This window comes from Saimiri boliviensis, chromosome 11, assembly GCF_048565385.1.
Source record: "Saimiri boliviensis isolate mSaiBol1 chromosome 11, mSaiBol1.pri, whole genome shotgun sequence".
Lineage (NCBI taxonomy): Eukaryota > Metazoa > Chordata > Mammalia > Primates > Cebidae > Saimiri > Saimiri boliviensis.
Genome location: NC_133459.1, coordinates 82740183 through 82757374, shown reverse-complemented (window position 1 = coordinate 82757374; position 17192 = coordinate 82740183). Strand labels below are relative to the sequence as shown.

General features: G+C 40.3%; 1 protein-coding gene across 4 annotated transcripts; it reads left to right on the top strand.

The window, feature by feature from the left end:
- The first annotated feature begins 1374 nt into the window (after positions 1 to 1374).
- C11H1orf52 (chromosome 11 C1orf52 homolog) lies at positions 1375 to 10930 on the top strand. 4 transcript variants are annotated; one of them, XM_074381108.1, is made up of 4 exons: positions 1375 to 1700; positions 2335 to 2533; positions 4076 to 4171; positions 8449 to 9166. In XM_074381108.1, the coding sequence occupies exons 1-4, from the start codon at positions 1425 to 1427 to the stop codon at positions 8520 to 8522; spliced, it is 645 nt and encodes a 214-aa protein (XP_074237209.1). In that variant the 5' UTR covers positions 1375 to 1424; the 3' UTR covers positions 8523 to 9166. The 4 variants fall into 4 exon arrangements, with proteins under 4 accessions (XP_074237209.1, XP_074237211.1, XP_074237210.1 ...); XM_074381110.1 differs by lacking the exons at positions 4076 to 4171; positions 8449 to 9166 and adding an exon at positions 10846 to 10930; XM_074381109.1 differs by lacking the exon at positions 8449 to 9166 and having other exon boundaries at positions 3998 to 4164.
- The last annotated feature ends 6262 nt before the right edge of the window (positions 10931 to 17192 follow it).

The following is a 17192-nucleotide window of genomic DNA, read 5'->3' as shown; positions in this document are numbered from 1 at the left end:
ATGAGCAAAGCATGGTCCAGCTCCTCCCCTCAAGGAGCTCATAGACATTGTACCGCAGGAAAGAGAGAGTGAACAAGATAAATATATATCTCTGCCCTGAGGCCTACTTCCAGAGAGGAATGGTAAGTTATGTGTTTGTGTGAATATCATCTAAATGAGCAGCCATCCTTAAGTGAAATCTAAATATTTACACTGATGCCAACTTCATTTGGGTATCATTCCCATTTAGTTCACCAGAAGGAGTCAAAGATTTCTAATTTCCCTGAATACTAGGCATATGGTTACACCATTTATCAAAGGAAGGAACACAAATGCAGAGAAAAATTATATAAAAAAACAGGTTACAGTTCCAGTAAGTGGGTGTTTGAGGCCCCAGAAGGATGTCCATATGGAAAATGTAAGATTCAGATGGTGGTTGGGTCTAGAGTTTGGATGGAAAGATTGGAGTTGGACACCCAGATTTGGGAATCATAGCATAAAGTAGTTAATGCGGTGGAAAGGGATGGGCTGACTTGCAACTTTATAACACCTTTTAAAAATGTTAGAAACCCAGCCTGGCCAACATGGTGAAACCCCGTCTCTACAAACAATACAAAAATTAGCTGGGCGCCTGTAATCCCAGCTATTCGAAAGGCACAAGAATCACTTGAGCCTGGGAGGTGGGGGTTGCGGTGAGCCAAGATGGCGCCACTGCAGTACAGCCTGGGCTACAGAGTAATAAAAATTAAAAAAAAAAAAAAAAAGTTAGAAGCATCTCTGAAAGATAGTACATGTGTTAGGAAACACCAACATTTCAGGGCCATCTGGCGCAAAGCAGGCGAAGAAGGAAGGAGGCTGACAATGAGAAGTCAGAGTTGGACAGATCCGAGTGGTGGGCTATGATCTAAGAGGAGTTTTATCAAAGCTGTTCAGAGCGCATTTGAATGAGGTCAAGCAGGAAAGGATTTGGTTCTTGGCTTGGGAAGTCCACCACCCATAGAGATCTTCCATGACAACCTAGGGAAACACACTGAGAGTAATTTTTATTTGGAAGATGAAATGCAGTGGATTAGAAAAAATTCTACCCTCTCTGGGCAAGGGCTAAAGTGGAGTGACAGTGAAAAGACAAAATTCTTAGCTTTTCCATGCCTTTAGTAAATGCTATCGAATGCGGGAAGTTTGGCTGGGCTCCCTGGCTCAGTACTTCGTCTTTGAGTTCCTCAGAAATGAGCAAAAGCAGCCCCCGCCCCTGCTTGGGAACTTGCCCGGCCCGCCTCCAGCCTCCGCCCCTCCGCGGGGGAGCAGCAGCGTGGCGCAGCCGCCAGGGGGCGCAGACTAAGGGCTTTTTTGCAAGACGTGGGGCGGGGCCGAGCGCGGGGCGGGCCCTGGTGTGGCTTCCGGCTTCCGGCTTCCGGCGGAGTGCTGGCTTGTAGCTTGCAGCCGTCATGGCAGCCGAGGAGAAGGACCCTCTGAGCTATTTCGCGGCGTACGGGAGCAGCAGCTCAGGCTCCTCGGACGAGGAGGATAACATCGAGCCGGAGGAGACAAGTTGCAGAACCCCGGATCCGGCGAAGTCGGCGGGCGGCTGTAGAAACAAGGCGGAGAAGCGGCTCCCGGGACCCGACGAGCTGTTTAGGAGCGTGACTCGCCCGGCTTTTCTCTACAATCCGCTCAACAAGCAGATAGACTGGGAGAGGCACGTCGTCAAGGCACCTGAGGAGGTGAGGTCCCCGACCCCGTTTCCCGGTCTCGACCCCAGCCTCCGCCCCCTTCCTCCTGAGCCCCCTGCTGGGGACCTGCTGTCCGTTCCCCCACACGCAGTCACCCCCGCGGGATGCCGCACCACCCCCTCCCACCTCAAGCCCCGGGAAGCCCGGCCCCTTCCCCCAGCCTGGTGGGTGTCAGACCGGACCCGCAGCCCCGCCCCCTCGTGAGGAGACCCAAACCTCCGCGCTCGGTGCCCCGACCCCGCGCGGCGAGGACTAACGGTGGTGACTCCCCCGCCCCCCCCGCTGCAGCTTCTCCCTGAGACCCCTTCCCTTTGACGCCGAAGTGCCTGCGGTGCTGCCTCCAAGACAGTGTCTGCTGCAGCCTCCTGAAGGGGTCAGCCTTGGCGTAGTATCTCTGAGACTGGATTCTTCTTTGGTAACTAAAAGTTATTAGCTTTATTCATATAGGGAACCCTTTGGCTTTTCACTTAACAGTAATGTGGTTTTGATGGAAAAATGTGTCTTTCAACCTTAAAAAAAAAAAGTCAGCCTGAACGATAAGCGAACTACAGGGAGATGCATGTGCCCACGTCTATCATAGGAACCTCGGTTCGTCACAGTGCTTCTTAATGTGCTTGCTTAACAGCCTCCAAAGGAATTCAAAATATGGAAGTCAAATTATGTACCACCTCCTGAGACCTACACCACTGAGAAGAAGCCTCCGCCTCCAGAGCTTGACATGGCAATAAAATGGTCTAACATATATGAGGACAATGGTGATGATGCCCCACAGAATGCTAAGAAAGCTAGGCTTCTACCAGAAGGAGAGGAGACATTGGAATCAGGTAAGGAAAGTCAGAATCTGGTGGTAATCTGTTTTGATCCCGGTGATGGGCTTAAAAAGAATGAATTAATGAATGAAAATTAAATCTAGTGAATTGGCAAAGTAATCTGATGGTCTTTGGATACTTCTTGCTCTGGTTTTGAGAAAGATCGTATATATTTGGCTTTAACGCAAAGTCTCTCAGTTGCTGTGTTTTAGTGAAAGATGATAAATTATTCAGGCTTTAAAGTGAAATATCTGATATCTCATCCAGTAGTCTGTGATTCATGATGCCTTATTATTTTATTATTAGAACAACACAAATCAATTTGTGGGTTCTTGTGACTGTTGCTGCAGAGTACTGATTAATTTTCTTTTTCTTTTTCTTTTTTTTTTTTTAAGGCAGAGTTTCACTCTTGTTGCCCAGGCTGGAGTGCAATGGCACGATCTTGACTCACTGCAGCCTCTGCCTCCGAGGTTCAAGCAATTCTGCTGCCTCAGTCTCCCGAGTAGCTGGGATTACAGGTGCCAGCCACCACATCCAGCTAACTTTTGTATTTTTAGTAGAGACAGGTTTCGCTATGTTGGCCAGGCTGCCAGTTCTTATTTTAGTTTTGATTCTTGAACTCCTGACCTCAGGTGATCCGCCCACCTTGGCCTCCCAAAGTACTGGGATTACAGGCGTGATCCACCATGCCCAGCCCTTTTTTTCTTTTTTTTAAAGATGGGGTTTCACCATGATGGCCAGGCTGGTCTTGAACTCCTGACCTCAGGTGATCCACCCACCTCGGCTTCCCAAAATGCTAGGATTACAGGCGTGAGCCACTGCGCCCAGCCTTTTTTTTTCTTTTTTTCTTTTTTTTTTTTTTTTGAGACAGTTTTGCTCTTGTTGCCCAGGCTGGAGTGCAGTGGTGCAATCTCAGCTCACTGCAACCTCCACCTTCCGGGTTCAAGCAATTCTCTTGCCTCAGCCTCCAAGTAGTTGGGATTACAGGTGCCCTCCACCATGCCCGGCTAATTTTTGTTTGTTTCTTTTTAGTAGATAACGCGGTTTCACTATGTTAGTCAAGCTGGTCTTGAACTCCTGACCTCATGTAATCCACCTGCCTCGGCCTCCCAAAGTGTTGGGATTACAGGCGTCAGCCACCGTGCTGTGCTGAAGGTTTCATTTTCTATTAAGGCAGTTGTGCTTCCGAGCTAAAATTAGTATGACCAAATGAATTTAACTGAGCATTACTACATAGTAATAGGAAGATAATGACTTAGTTGTTTTACTTTAGTTCATAATATCATAATTCCATCTCTTACTTGGACTATCACAGTAATCTTTGCCTACACACTCTTACCCAATCTGTTCCATTCTTTACACTGCAGCTAGTGTTGAGTTTCTAAAAGTCATATCTGATTATATAACTTGACTGCTTAAAACTCTTCAACATATAGAGTCAAGGCCTTCTATTGATAGGCCCTTTCTCCCTCTCCACAGTCATTTTTAATGGCCCCCTTTCTAGCACTTGAAGATCTTGAAATCCAGAACTGAATTACATGATTCCCTGCCTTTCAGTTTATGTTGCACCTTATTCTGGAGTGTTCATTCTTAACCCTTTGGCTAGTAAACTCATTCATCCTTCAAAGTCCAACTCAAAAGAAGAAATCTCAGGTATCACCTCTAATAATTATTTGTTCCTCTGTACCTTGTATATGCTAATACTGTTGATTGCTCTCATCACTTGTATGTGATTTATTTTTTTTAAGTCTGCTTTATGATGAATTCCTCAAACAGCAGGATTTGAAGTGTTTATGTGTGTATCAGGTACATTGTAATTATTCAGTGGATAGTTATTGAATTGAACTAATGTTTTGGACCATTAGTTTTAAGAAAGAGTATGCCATTTTTGTTAAACAGATTTCTGATCTTCCCACAGTACGAGGGCTACTTAGCCCCTTTTTACAGTCATACAGGGAGTGATGTTCTGTTTTAAAAGAAAGAACCCACTCGCAGGAGTTCTCATTTTAATTTTGATTCTCCCTAGCTTTTCCATTATTTTTGCTGGCTGCCAATATGTATTAGAAGTCACTTTAATGAAGGAGCATCTTCAATAAGTGGCATCTTTTTGCAGACCTTAAGTGATGTGAACATTTATAATACCTCATAATGTACAATCTTTTTCATAATTAGTAAAAATATAGTTGCTTAAATAATCTTTAATTCTTACAACACCTTGTGAAATGAGATAGAGCAATGTGGAAATGATAGCTTATATAGCTTGTCCAAAGTCACAAAACTAGAAAATGCCAAGTTCTAAAATAGGCACTTTCACACAGTTTTCTAATTTAGCAACCTGATACAGAAGTACTACATGATTCATTATTACTGTTTTACGGATGAAACAATCAGAGATTAGAGACTTACCCAAATTCACGCAGCTAAAGAAGATGCAGAGTAGGAATTCAAATCCAGACCTTTAAATAGAAATTATGCCTTATTAAACTGGGATTTGGTCTCCTGATGAATAACTGTTTCTCAACAATGTTTGAGATATAGCTATTCTTCTGTAGGGTTAATGGCATTAAAGGTACCAGTGTTGATATTCAAACTAGATTTCCATAGGATGGTTCTCTCACATCTTTGTCCCTATATGGAAAAAGCCAGGATTATACACCAGGACAAGCAAGCAACAAAGAATTATCCTTTTTCCAGCTTAGCTTTTGAGTTAAGTTAGAAGGAGTTCCAAATATGTGGCAAGTAACACTGCTATTCACATAGATAATTTCTGCCCTTTTGATCACATGTTGGCCCTTCATCAGAAAACAAATACAGGCAATATCAAATGACAAAAAGGCCTTTTTAGAAGTGATTTTTGCCATTTCAGATTCCTGTATCATAAACCCACTGTAAAATCAATTTCTCTGGCATAATTTTTAGCCTGTTTTTTTATTCATCAAATATGTATCAGAAACTCTGCACTCTTAAATTATCCAAATTTTAGATTATCAAGTTACTTTTGTATTTTGCTTTCCCATTCTGCCCTTTGGCCTTTTATTGCCAGTTAACTTCCAGTTACTTTAAAGGAAGAGCTGGTAAAGGTTCAGAATCCATCATATTGGGTCTTGCTGCTTATCAGCACTTCTGGTTTTAGTGGTTGTAAAATGTAGGTAAGTAAAGCTTAATTATTAATTGTAGCTTTATTGACATGTATAATAATTGTAAAAGCATAGTTAATATAATTAGTGATTTTTAGTTTACATTTTATAGAATTTAGAAAGTTTGTTTATATGTTAAATTTACTTGAGTGATTTGAGTTCCATAATAAAAAAAATTGTTTCCTCACCGGTACATCTATACTATATGAGACAGTAAAAAAGCTCAGTAAAGTTGGTAAATGAACTTTCTCAGTATTTTTCTGCTCGTTTACAAAAGCAATGCCTTGTCCTGACACTAGGTGGCACAGCACTTCTGCTCAAATCACCGATAGCCAGTTATTTTTTCAACTTCATTAGTTTGTGGTTTTGTTATTCAGTTAATTTACTTGTAATAAGTGTCAGGTTAAAAGCAAAAATACCTCAGTATCATCTTTTTTTTTTTTTTTTTTTTTTTTTTGGAGGCGGAGTTTCGCTCTTGTTACCCAGGCTGGAGTGCAATGGCGCGATCTCCCCGCAACCTCCGCCTCCTGGGTTCAGGCAATTCTCCTGCCTCAGCCTCCTGAGTAGCTGGGATTACAGGCACGCGCCACCATGCCCAGCTATTTTTTTTGTAGTTTTAGTAGAGACGGGGTTTCACCATGTTGACCAGGATGGTCTTGATCTCTTGACCTCGTGATCCACTCGCCTCGGCCTCCCAAAGTGCTGGGATTACAGGCTTGAGCCACCGCGCCCGGCCTCATCTTTTACATGTATGTTAATGAAGAGTGAATATTATAGTAAAGTTAGTACTTTCTTTTTTTTTTTTTTTTTGATGGTGGGGAGACGGAGTCTTGCTCTGTTGCCAGGAGCCAGGCTGGAGTGCAGTGGTGCAATCCCCCGCCTCCGAAATTCAAGCAATTCTTCTGCCTCAGCATCCCGAGTAGCTGGGACTGCAGGCACGCACCACCACGCCCAGCTAATATTTGTATTTTTTAGTAGAGACAGGGTTTCACCGTGTTGGCCAGAATGGTCTCAATCTCTTGACCTCGTGATCCGCCCACCTTGGCCTCCCAAAGTGCTGGGATTACAGGTGTGAGCCACCGCGTCCAGCCAGTACTTTCAATTTTTATGTCATCACTACTGAAAATCTCAAGACGAGCTTAGTGGTAACTAACTCCAGTTAAAAAGCAAAAGGTTTGGCTTGTTTGAGTGGTATACCATGTTCTTTGGTTTGTAGAGCCAATATTTTTGTGTGTGCATGGTAAACTACTGATTAAAACTTTGATTTTTAAGTTCCTGGGGTGAGTTCTTGATCTGAATTGTATTTCATTACGCTGCCTACATAAATCCATAGTGCTCTGTGAAGCACATTAATAACATCACCATGCTGTGCTTGAAGAGGAGTGAAGCTGAATGGTACTAATTGTTAATCTGCATCAATAAATGCGATATTCTGATATGGTACAATTAGCAGAAGGGAATTGAAGGCTTAAGATTTTAAGTATATTTCCTTCAAGGAATTTATGATTTGATGTCAGTAGCACATTTTTAATATGAAGGCCCCTTTCAATATCAAAATATTTTACAGATCTTGTTTGATGCCTGTTGAACTTTTTGAGTATCTGTTGATAGAGAAAAAAAGGTCAAAAGCTACAATTAATGAGTAATGTGGTCAAAATAAATTTGTATTTTATAAACCATAACATCTTTTACGTGTTACTAATTCGGTATTGAGTTCTTAATACCACTCATTTGTTTAGGGAGATGGGAATTAGCAGCTGGTCTGTGCTACCCTATATTTTTTAACAATGTAGTTGGATTTTTTAAAATAGAATAAAAGGGTCTACTTTTTCAGGTTTGACACCATTTTTATGAATTGGAAATTTTCTGTAATATTACATTGTAACATTTTGGAAAGGTGTAAAAGACATTGTTTTAATGTAAGGCTCTTCTCTAGCTTCCCTTCCTTCTCCAGATTCTCCATAATATGAAGTAGGAATATACTTATTTTTCTGTTGCCATTAGAATGTTCTGGTTGTTCTGGGAATGGTGGATGTTGTGGGGGTGGGGATTAGAACTTCCTAGGATAAAATTCCAAATAGAGGTTTGGGGAAACCTACTTGTGAGTGTATTTTAACCTCAAAATAAGGATTTGGAGTGGGTGGAGGAGATGGGGAGAAAGAAGTTGTTTGTGGAAGGGAGAAAGGTTTTTTTGGAGGAGAGAAAGCTGATAGCCACTTAAATATTTATGTCCTGGTTAGATTGATACCTATTTTTTTGTAAAAAGAAAACAGTATGCTCCATTCTTATAAAGCATTGATTGTATTTGAATACACACAATGTAAATACTATTATGCAGGGGCATCCAAGGGGGAGAATACAGTCAATGAGTTCTTAGTTTCTGTTTTTAGTTGGGCCAGTAAAGCCCCTTCCTCATCCCTCTTTTCAAAACGGAACAACAATAAATAAGGCAGGTTGAACAAACTTGCCGAGTATTTGGGAGCAACTTTTTCAAAACAAGTCTGATTTGGGGGAAGTAAAGTCACTTATTGTAAGCTACCTTAATATAGCACTAAAGAGTCACTTTGTGAATTTCGTAAGGCTGTAATTGAAAAAAAAAAAATTGCTTACTTTCACTTGCATTTAAAAATCAGAACTCTAAAAGTTAATTCTTGGTTTTTCTTGTTTTTTATTGGGAAGCTTTGAGAGAAACAGTTGATGAGGGTAATTTGGTATAAAGTCAGTGAGACTTAATTTTTAACATGTTGGGTTTTTTTAAATCACTGATTGAAACTCTTCCTTTTCTATTTAAAGATGATGAAAAAGATGAGCATACTTCTAAAAAGCGCAAAGTAGAGCCAGGAGAACCAGCAAAGAAGAAAAAGTAGAAAACAAATGACCAGAATTTCTGGACTGCTAAATTTGTTGAAATGTTTCTTTGGGCAGATTAAGCTGGGGGTTATTATCACATGTTTCCATAAAAGTACATACGTTAATGAACTAATAAGTATTGCCTCAAGAATGTTCCACTGTAGAATTCATTTTTTATTTAAAACATGTATGTATTTAAAACTAAACTGGTGACTTGTGATTGCGAAATTGATACTTGGAAGCATTCTTACTCTCACAGAATTGGCAACATGCTTTGAGAGTTTTGTCACATGCTGACATGCCAATGTTCTATAAACCTTTTATAAAGGAATATATTTTTAAAGTAAATATATTGTAATGTACTGTGAACTTGTAGGGTGCTTTTCAACAGTCTTTGTACAGTGTAAATAGATCATGGAAATAAAAGTACTTATTCAATATTACTGCATAACATTAACATTTGAATGTTTGTCTGTGACAAGTACCCTATTTGCTGTGTGACATTTTAAGTTGTAATAAGAAGTATTACCATTTAAAGAGTGCCTCCTGTGTTCCAGGTGCTTTGTGAATATGTTTTCTCTGATCCTTAAATAACCTAGCAAGATATTATTAGTATTCTCATTTTATAATAAAGAATGCTTGAGTAGCTTGTCTAATGTTACACGGCTAGTGAGTGATTAATTTGGAATTTAACTTGGGACACATTAAACCACCTGCCTATCAGTCAAAATTTAGTCATCTTTCAAGAACGACCTCAGTTGTCATCTCTTCCGGGTACTTTTCTGTTGTAGTTAATGGGGATCTTTTCCTCTCCTGATTGTATGATTATGCTTGTCATCTGTGCTTTATGGTTAATTTCTTTATTAAATTGTAAGTTTACAGGACATTCAGTTAAATTTAAATTTCAGATAATGCCAGGTGCAGTGGCTCAAGCCTGTAATCCCAGCACTTTGGGAGGCCAAGGCGGGTGGATCACGAGGTCAAGAGATTGAGACCATCCTGGTCAACATGGTGAAACCCCGTCTCTACTAAAAAATAGAAAAAATTAGCTGGGCTTGGTGGCACATGCCTGTAATCCCAGCTACTCAGGAGGCTGAGGCAGGAGAATTGCCTGAACCCAGGAGGCAGAGGTTGCGGTGTGCCAAGATCGCACCATTGCACTCCAGCCTGGGTAACAAGAGCGAAACTCCGTCTCAAAAATAAATAAATAAATAAATTTATTTCAGATAAATAATGTTTTGGTAAATTTAATATTCAGGACATACAAAAAGTGTGTTTATCTGAAATTCACATTTAACTGAGCATCTTTTATTTTCTCTGGTAACCCTACTTCTACATGTTTTCTCTATCCAGATTCTATTTTAATGCTTTGCATATAGTTAATACTCAGTAAAATGAACAAGAAGTAGTTGGGAAGATGTAATCTTTGAGTTCCAAAATGCAGTTCAGTTATTTGTAGTATTTTGAATAATAAAAAGGAGGTTACAGTGCATCAGTCCTTCCATGATTCTCAAGCCCTTGAGAGATAAGAATTAATTACAGAACACTGTACATTCAATGTATAAGAACCAGACAGCCAAGCATGGTGGTTCATGCTTGTAATCTAGCACTTTGAGAGGCCGAGGTGGGAGGATAGCTTGAGGCCAAGAGTTTGAGACCAGCCTGGGCAACATGACAAGACTCCACTCTACAAAAAAAATTTAGAAAAGTAAAAGACATAATCTGAGCCTTTTTTAAAAAAAAATCTGTTTTTCCCTGCTGTGAAAAACAAAATTTGAAGAACTATGCAAGACTTAGGCATATGTATCAAGTAGATTAAAATATATAAAAGTCATTAAAAGTGATTGCACCAGCCATGGTGCTTTGTGGAATGAAGAAGATGCGTAACAGTATGATAGCTTCCAGCATATCTCGAGTTTAGAAAAACCAATTCTATACTGCCCATCCTCTAGGTTTGGAAATATATGGATCCCAAAATTAAAGTAATTGCTAAAGCAAGAATATGTTTTTTTAAGACTGAAGTCTGCGATGAATTTGGGAAAATATACTAGGGAGTAGCATCCAGTGATAAAGCAATACCCTAGTATGACGTGATACCAAGCACAATACAACCAAATCAAGTTATATTTGTGAGGTGATTCCCGAGCTCTGGAGAAATCTAAAACTTGGATGCATGTATTGGTAGAGCAGATATCTCAGAAGTTGCTTAAATATTGCAAGGGTCTTACATTAGCATGAAAGCAAACTTTTCTCTTTTCCTTTCCCTCTTTCCCTCTCCTTCACTCTCCCTCTTTTTCTGTACCTCTCTCTCCCTTTCCCTCTCTTCTGAGAAATGTGCAGAGTACATTTTATGAGGGGGAAGACAGGACTAAGGAAGGAAGAGGCTAAATATTTTGGAGCAAGTCGGACTCAGCCATTTGTATCTCCTGGTTGGAAAATGGACTTTCATATCACTCTACATCATCACGTTAGAGAATGGATTATTTTCCCCTTCATAGATGTCCTGCAGACATGTTTGCACAAGTTCTGTGTGAGTACTGAGGTAAAGTTTGGTTGAGCTAGTGAAAACCTAGTGGGAAAAAGTTTTAAAAATCCATATACATAAGAAAAATCCTCTGTTGAGTATCTTTTTTTTTTTAGAGAATTGAGTCACTTGATATTTCTGATTGTTTCCTCCTCTTTAAGGAAGTTAAGCCTGGGCAACATGTGGAGACCCTGATATGGTTTGGCTGTGTCATCATCCAAATATCATCTTGAATTGTAACTCCCACAGTTCCCACATGTGGTGGGAGGTGACTGAATTATGGGGTGGGTCTTTCCTGTGTTGTTCTTATGATAGTGAGTCATGAGATCTGATGGTTTTAAAAGCCAACAGTGCAGGAAGTTGCCCTTCACAAACTCTCTTTGCCTACTGCCATCCACATAAGATGTGACTTGCTCCTCCTTGCCTTCTGCCATGATTGTGAGGCTTCTCCAGCCATGTGGAACTGTAAGGCCAATTCAACCTCTTTCTTTTGTAAATGCCCAGTTTTGGGAATGTCTTTATCAGCAGCATGAAAATAGACTAATACCTCATCTCTACCAAAAAAAAAAAAAAATTAGCCAGACATGGTGGTGCACATTAGTGGTCCTAGCTACTGGGGAAGGCTGAAACAGAAGGATCACTTGAGCCCAGGAGTTCAAGGCTGTAGTGAGCTATGATGCACCACTGTATCCTGGCATGGGTGAAAGAGCAAGATCCAGTCTAAAAAAGAGAAACTACATCAGGCATGAATAACTTTTTGTACAGGGTAATTTGAGAAAGGAACTAAGCACATGTGGGCTATGTTTTGAAATTTGAAGTATAAATAGCATTACAGAGTTTTATGGGAAACATTCTAACCGGAATCAGAAAAATATTACTGACTCAACTGCTTTGGCCAAAAAAAGTTACTGAGAAAATTGACAATCTATTTTCGCCATTGAAATACTAAGATCTGGACTCAGTTGCAAACTTGCAACTTTCTAATCTTAACGTTTAATGCTGTCTAGTAGTGCTTTTGAATTCAAAAAGTTTAATCACAATAGTATTTTATTTGCCAAAAATCCAATTAGGTTTCATCATTTTCTTTTTTTCTTCTTTTTTTTTTTTGAAACAGAGTTTTGCTCTTGTTACCCAGTCGCGCGATCTCGGCTCACCGCAACCTCCGTCTCCTGGGTTCAGGCAATTCTCCTGCCTCGCCTCCTGAGCAGCTGGGATTACAGGCACGCGCCACCATGCCCAGCTAAGTTTTTGTATTTTTAGTAGAGATGAGGTTTCACCATGTTGACCAGGATGGCCTCGATCTCTTGACCTCGTGATCCACCCGTCTTGGCCTCCCAAAGTGCTGGGATTACAGGCGTGAGCCACCGCACCCGGCCTTTTTTTTTTTTTTTTTTTTTTTTGAGACGGAGTCTTGCTGTGTCGCCCAGCTTGAGTGCAATGGCACAATCTCAGCTCACTGCAACCTCCACCTCCTGGGTTCAAGCGATTCTTCCGCCCTCAGCCTCCCGAGTAGCTGGGACCACAGGCATGTGCCACCACGCCCAGCTAATTTTTGTATTTTTAGTAGAGACTGGGTTTCACTATGTTGGCCAGGATGGTCTTGATCTCTTGACCTCGTGATCTGCCCGCTTGGACATCCCAAAGTGCTGGGATTACAGGCCTAAGCCACCTCGCCCGGCCAGTTTCATCATTTTCTTTTTTTTTCTTTTTTGAGACGGAGTTTCGCTCTTGTTACCCAGGCTGGGGTGCAATGGCGCGATCTCGGCTCACCGCAACCTCCACCTCCTGGGTTCAGGCAATTCTCCTGCCTCAGCCTCCTGAGCAGCTGGGATTACAGTCACGTGCCACCATGCCCAGCTGATTTTTTGTATTTTTAGTAGAGACAGGGTTTCACTGTGTTGACCAGGATGGTCTCGATCTCTTGACCTCGTGATCCACCCGCCTCGGCCTTCCAAAGTGCTGGGATTACAGGCTTGAGCCACCGCACCCAGCCCTCATCATTTTCAAATTGGAGAATGGAAAATAGGCCCAGTGAGCTGACACAATATACCCATGGATGCACAATGTGTTTGCTTCAAAAAAGAGAGGGATGGAGAAACTGGTAGTGCTTAGTTGGATATGATGGCTGAGCATGAGGCTTTCTTTGATTGCAAATTATGTGTTTTTAATTTAAAATGTAAATGGATTAATGCAGGTTTGAACATAATCTACATATAAAATATGTCATACAACTTAGGTACAAAGCTCTACCAGAGACATTTGAAACATGTAAGTATTTTTACAGGTCTATATGATCCGAATAAACTCAGCAACTCAATTTGATTAAGTCAAAACTTACTAATCTGAATTCATAACTGGACTTTAAGCATATTATAGGTGGTATTTTGGATTTTTAGAATTTGTATCCATATTGAACTGCTTCCCTGTGTCACCCTTCCATTTGATAATAGTACAGAAGTTCCACATATTCCTACAAAATGGTGTTAAAATTCCCAGCAAATATTTTGGAATTTTCATTAAATTCTAACATTTTCTCTCTTCATCTTCCTCCACATAGATAGTTTTCCCAATTTTTTGAAGCATTGTGTTTCAATGAAAAGAGAGTATGGGGAGATACAAGAAGTACTTGTAGGTTTTCTCCACAGATGAGGGACTTTTTGCCTGTTTTGTTCGTTGACTAGAACAATGCACAGTAGGCATTCAATATGACTGTTAAAAGTAGGTGGCCTGAATTCCTCACCCCTGGCTTAGGGTTGATTCTCATTTGTCTTGATCTAATGCCATCCCCCCATCCAGAGGCTTGTGTTTTCAGTCATATGGGCCAATATGTCTTATTAACAATGTAAACCAGTTTGAATTAGATTTTCTGTCATTTTCCACTAAAACCATCAATTGATGTAAAACTGATTCTTTGGTTTCTTCCAGGGCTTTATGCTATTCTGTTTCTATTTTCTCTGGCTTCTTTTCCAGCTGCCCCTGATTGTTAGTGCCGTCTACATTGTTATTTTTCTCATTCTCCACCCTCCTTATTGAAGATTTCAGCCAAGTTCACGGCTACCACACTAAGTAATACTTTGATGATCCCCTACACTGCATGGCTTGCCAGAGTGCTCTTATAAACCCTAGATTTGTGTATCCAATTGTACATCTCCACTTGGGTCTTAAAGGCCCCTCCATACTGTATGTCCAAACACATTGCGTCAAAAGTCACACCACATACCATATTTTGTTTCTGATTGATGACATCACCATAAACCCAGAAATCTGCCCTACCTCACTTCCCATCACATAGGTTTGGTCAGTAAATCCTGTAGTTTCTACTGCCTCATTCCCATATGCCTCTTTTTTTCACTTTCTCTTTTTTTAAATCTTTGCTTTTGGATGGAGGCAGCATATGTCACACGCCTCTTAATCTAGCTCTAATGAATCATTTACAGTTCCCCAGATATGCTATTTAGTTTTGTAGTTCTGTACCTTCACTCACACCATTTGTTTGACCTGGCCCTTTTTTGACTACCTTGTGAATTCCGTGTTTTCACCAAGACCCAATTGAAATATTCCCTTTAATGCACTTTATTTATCTTCATATCTACCTCTACATTGCTTTCCCTCATACTTGGCACTAAATGAATAGCCAACATTTATTGAATTCTTGCTATGTGCCAGGCATTTTTCTAGGTGCTTTACATGTATTGACTCATTTAGTTTGATGAGATAGATGCTATTACTAACCCTACTTTTCCGGGGAGAAAACTGGTACAGAGAGGTTAAGTAATTTGCTCAAGGCACTGCAGCTGGGAAACCCACACAGTCTGGCTCCAGGTCTAGCACATGAAGCTGGAGGGGAGAGGAAAGCCTGCATTAACCAATAGATTTGCTTGGTTCTTTGTGTGTGTTTGATTCAAAGAATGTCTTACCCTTAGAAGGCACTCAGAATACAAATATTTGGTGAATTAATGAATCCAAAACCATTTCACTAACCTGAGGAGCAGCATTGGTTGAATACACCAGAAACATCTTTCACATGGATTAAAGTCAATATGCAAACATTTTAGGAAACTTAATACATATTTTAAGGACTTAGTAAACTCTTATTACAAATTGGGAGTATCTGTAATTGAAAGCCTTAGACAATAGTAATAGGGATGAGAATATTACCCCCTCTGAAAAATATTTTTTGCTTTTCAGTTTCTTTAAAAAGTTTTTATTGCATGTAAAGTATAGTTTTTCGAAGTCTGCATGCATTTTTTTAAAGCAAAATAAGCTTTAAGCCACAAATTTTGCCTCAAATTTCATTGGCTTTCCTCTAACATTTCATTTTATGGCTTGTGTTTAGAATCATAGTACCTGGCATGGAAAGGCCTCCAGAGGTCCTCCAGTACAGCCAGCCCCAAACAGGAATGTCTTCAGTGTGATCTTTGCCTAGCTTTTCTAGGCTCGCAGACAAGCCCACGAAATGACAGGTTTACAGCCTGGATTTGAAGAGTCATTTCCTGTGTGTCTGTAATATTTTGGTATGCAGGTTCTGGAATGCATCTTTCTTGCCCTCATTTACCATTTTCTGAAAGGAAGAAACAGAGAATTTAGTACATGGCATTGAAGTAAAAGTGAAGCCCTTTTCCTGGTATAATTACCTGTCTCTGTTTCTAAATGGGACACAGATCCTAGCAACCCTCCCTGGCATGCTGGGAAGTTTGCATTCACATTTTAAATTTAGAATTCCTGAGGGAAACTGCAGTGAACTAACAGAGCAATCACTTCCAACTGAGGAGGTGATTTATCTGCCAGCAAAGCTCCAAGCAAGCCAACTCAGAAATCACTCCTTCAAGGCCTTTCCCCAACACCCCCAGTCTAGGGGCATTTTAAGACCCCGCTGCTAGCTTTCAGTTTGGAGACATATACCGTTACACATACATTTGCCCTGTGGTGTTCGGTAATGATCAATAGGATCTTTCCCTCCTTTTTTAGCCTGTTCTGCCTTGAGGCCTTTCCTTCCAATCCTGTCCTTAACTACAAAAAGTGGCCGAAAAGCCTTAGCAGTAAAATTTCTTCCATAACATCTGGAATCCATATGTCAAATCTGTAAGACATAAGCTCTTTTTTCTTTTCTTTTTCTTTTGGCTTAATTATTTGAGCTCCAAATCCCCACCCCAGCCTCTTTTCATACCAAACTAATTAGGGCGATTATGTGAGCCATCCGTGGCTACAGATCAGTTATACCCTGTTATTGAGGTTAACAAATGAGAGGGTTAATTTTTCTTGACTGCCCCATAGTTGGGGAAGAAAGATAATAAGCCCTTATATTTGTCCGGTGCTTTTGAGTTTTCAAACTCTCTTTTCTCTGCAGCAAGCTGCCACCCAGGAGAAGGGCTTACTTTGGGGTTCCAGACTGTCTGGAACCCTGAGGTAAATAATTTAATTCTAAATGAAGCACTGGAATTTGCTGCTATACATGAAAGCGGCCCCTCCAGCTTTGCTGCTCAATATGTAAAAAAGATTTTGATGCTATTTTAAAGAAACAGGACTGCCACTTAATGCCTCTGGCACCAACTTGGAGATGTTTACTTAAAATCTTAGACAGTAAAGTGGCTCTTTCTAGATTATATGACAATGTCTTGTATATTTCTAACTTACTTAGAATTTGCTGAATTCATCCAGTTGCTCTAGCTAATTATGAACTGCCTAGGGTTTTCTGTTCTTTTTCCACTTTTGTTTCCATTGCAACAGTAAGAAGACTATTCTGTGTCAGTCTTGCTGGCAGAAAACCAGTCCCTAATTTTAATATTTTGCCCTGGAGGTTTATTTTAGATCACACAGCCTAGCACTGAAATTTTTTTAGCCCAGGAGAGTAGGTGAAGGAGGATCACGGTTTCTTAGCATTACCATGATTTCTACTAGTTTTTCCAAGAGGGATTTGTGAAAATTTGGTAAACAGTGATGGAGAACAGCTTTTCTATTGCCTCACAGAAATGCCAATGGTAAGCCATATTTCACAGAAGCACAGAAAAAAAAAAAAAGCAACTCTACATGCTTTTATTACTACAAATATATTTAGCCTTTTGAAGGACAGAAACAATATTTACAGCAAAAACACAGTAGCAGTTTATTCTATTGAAGTCACATTGTTTCAGTTAATTCTCATCACATTAACCTTATATATTTA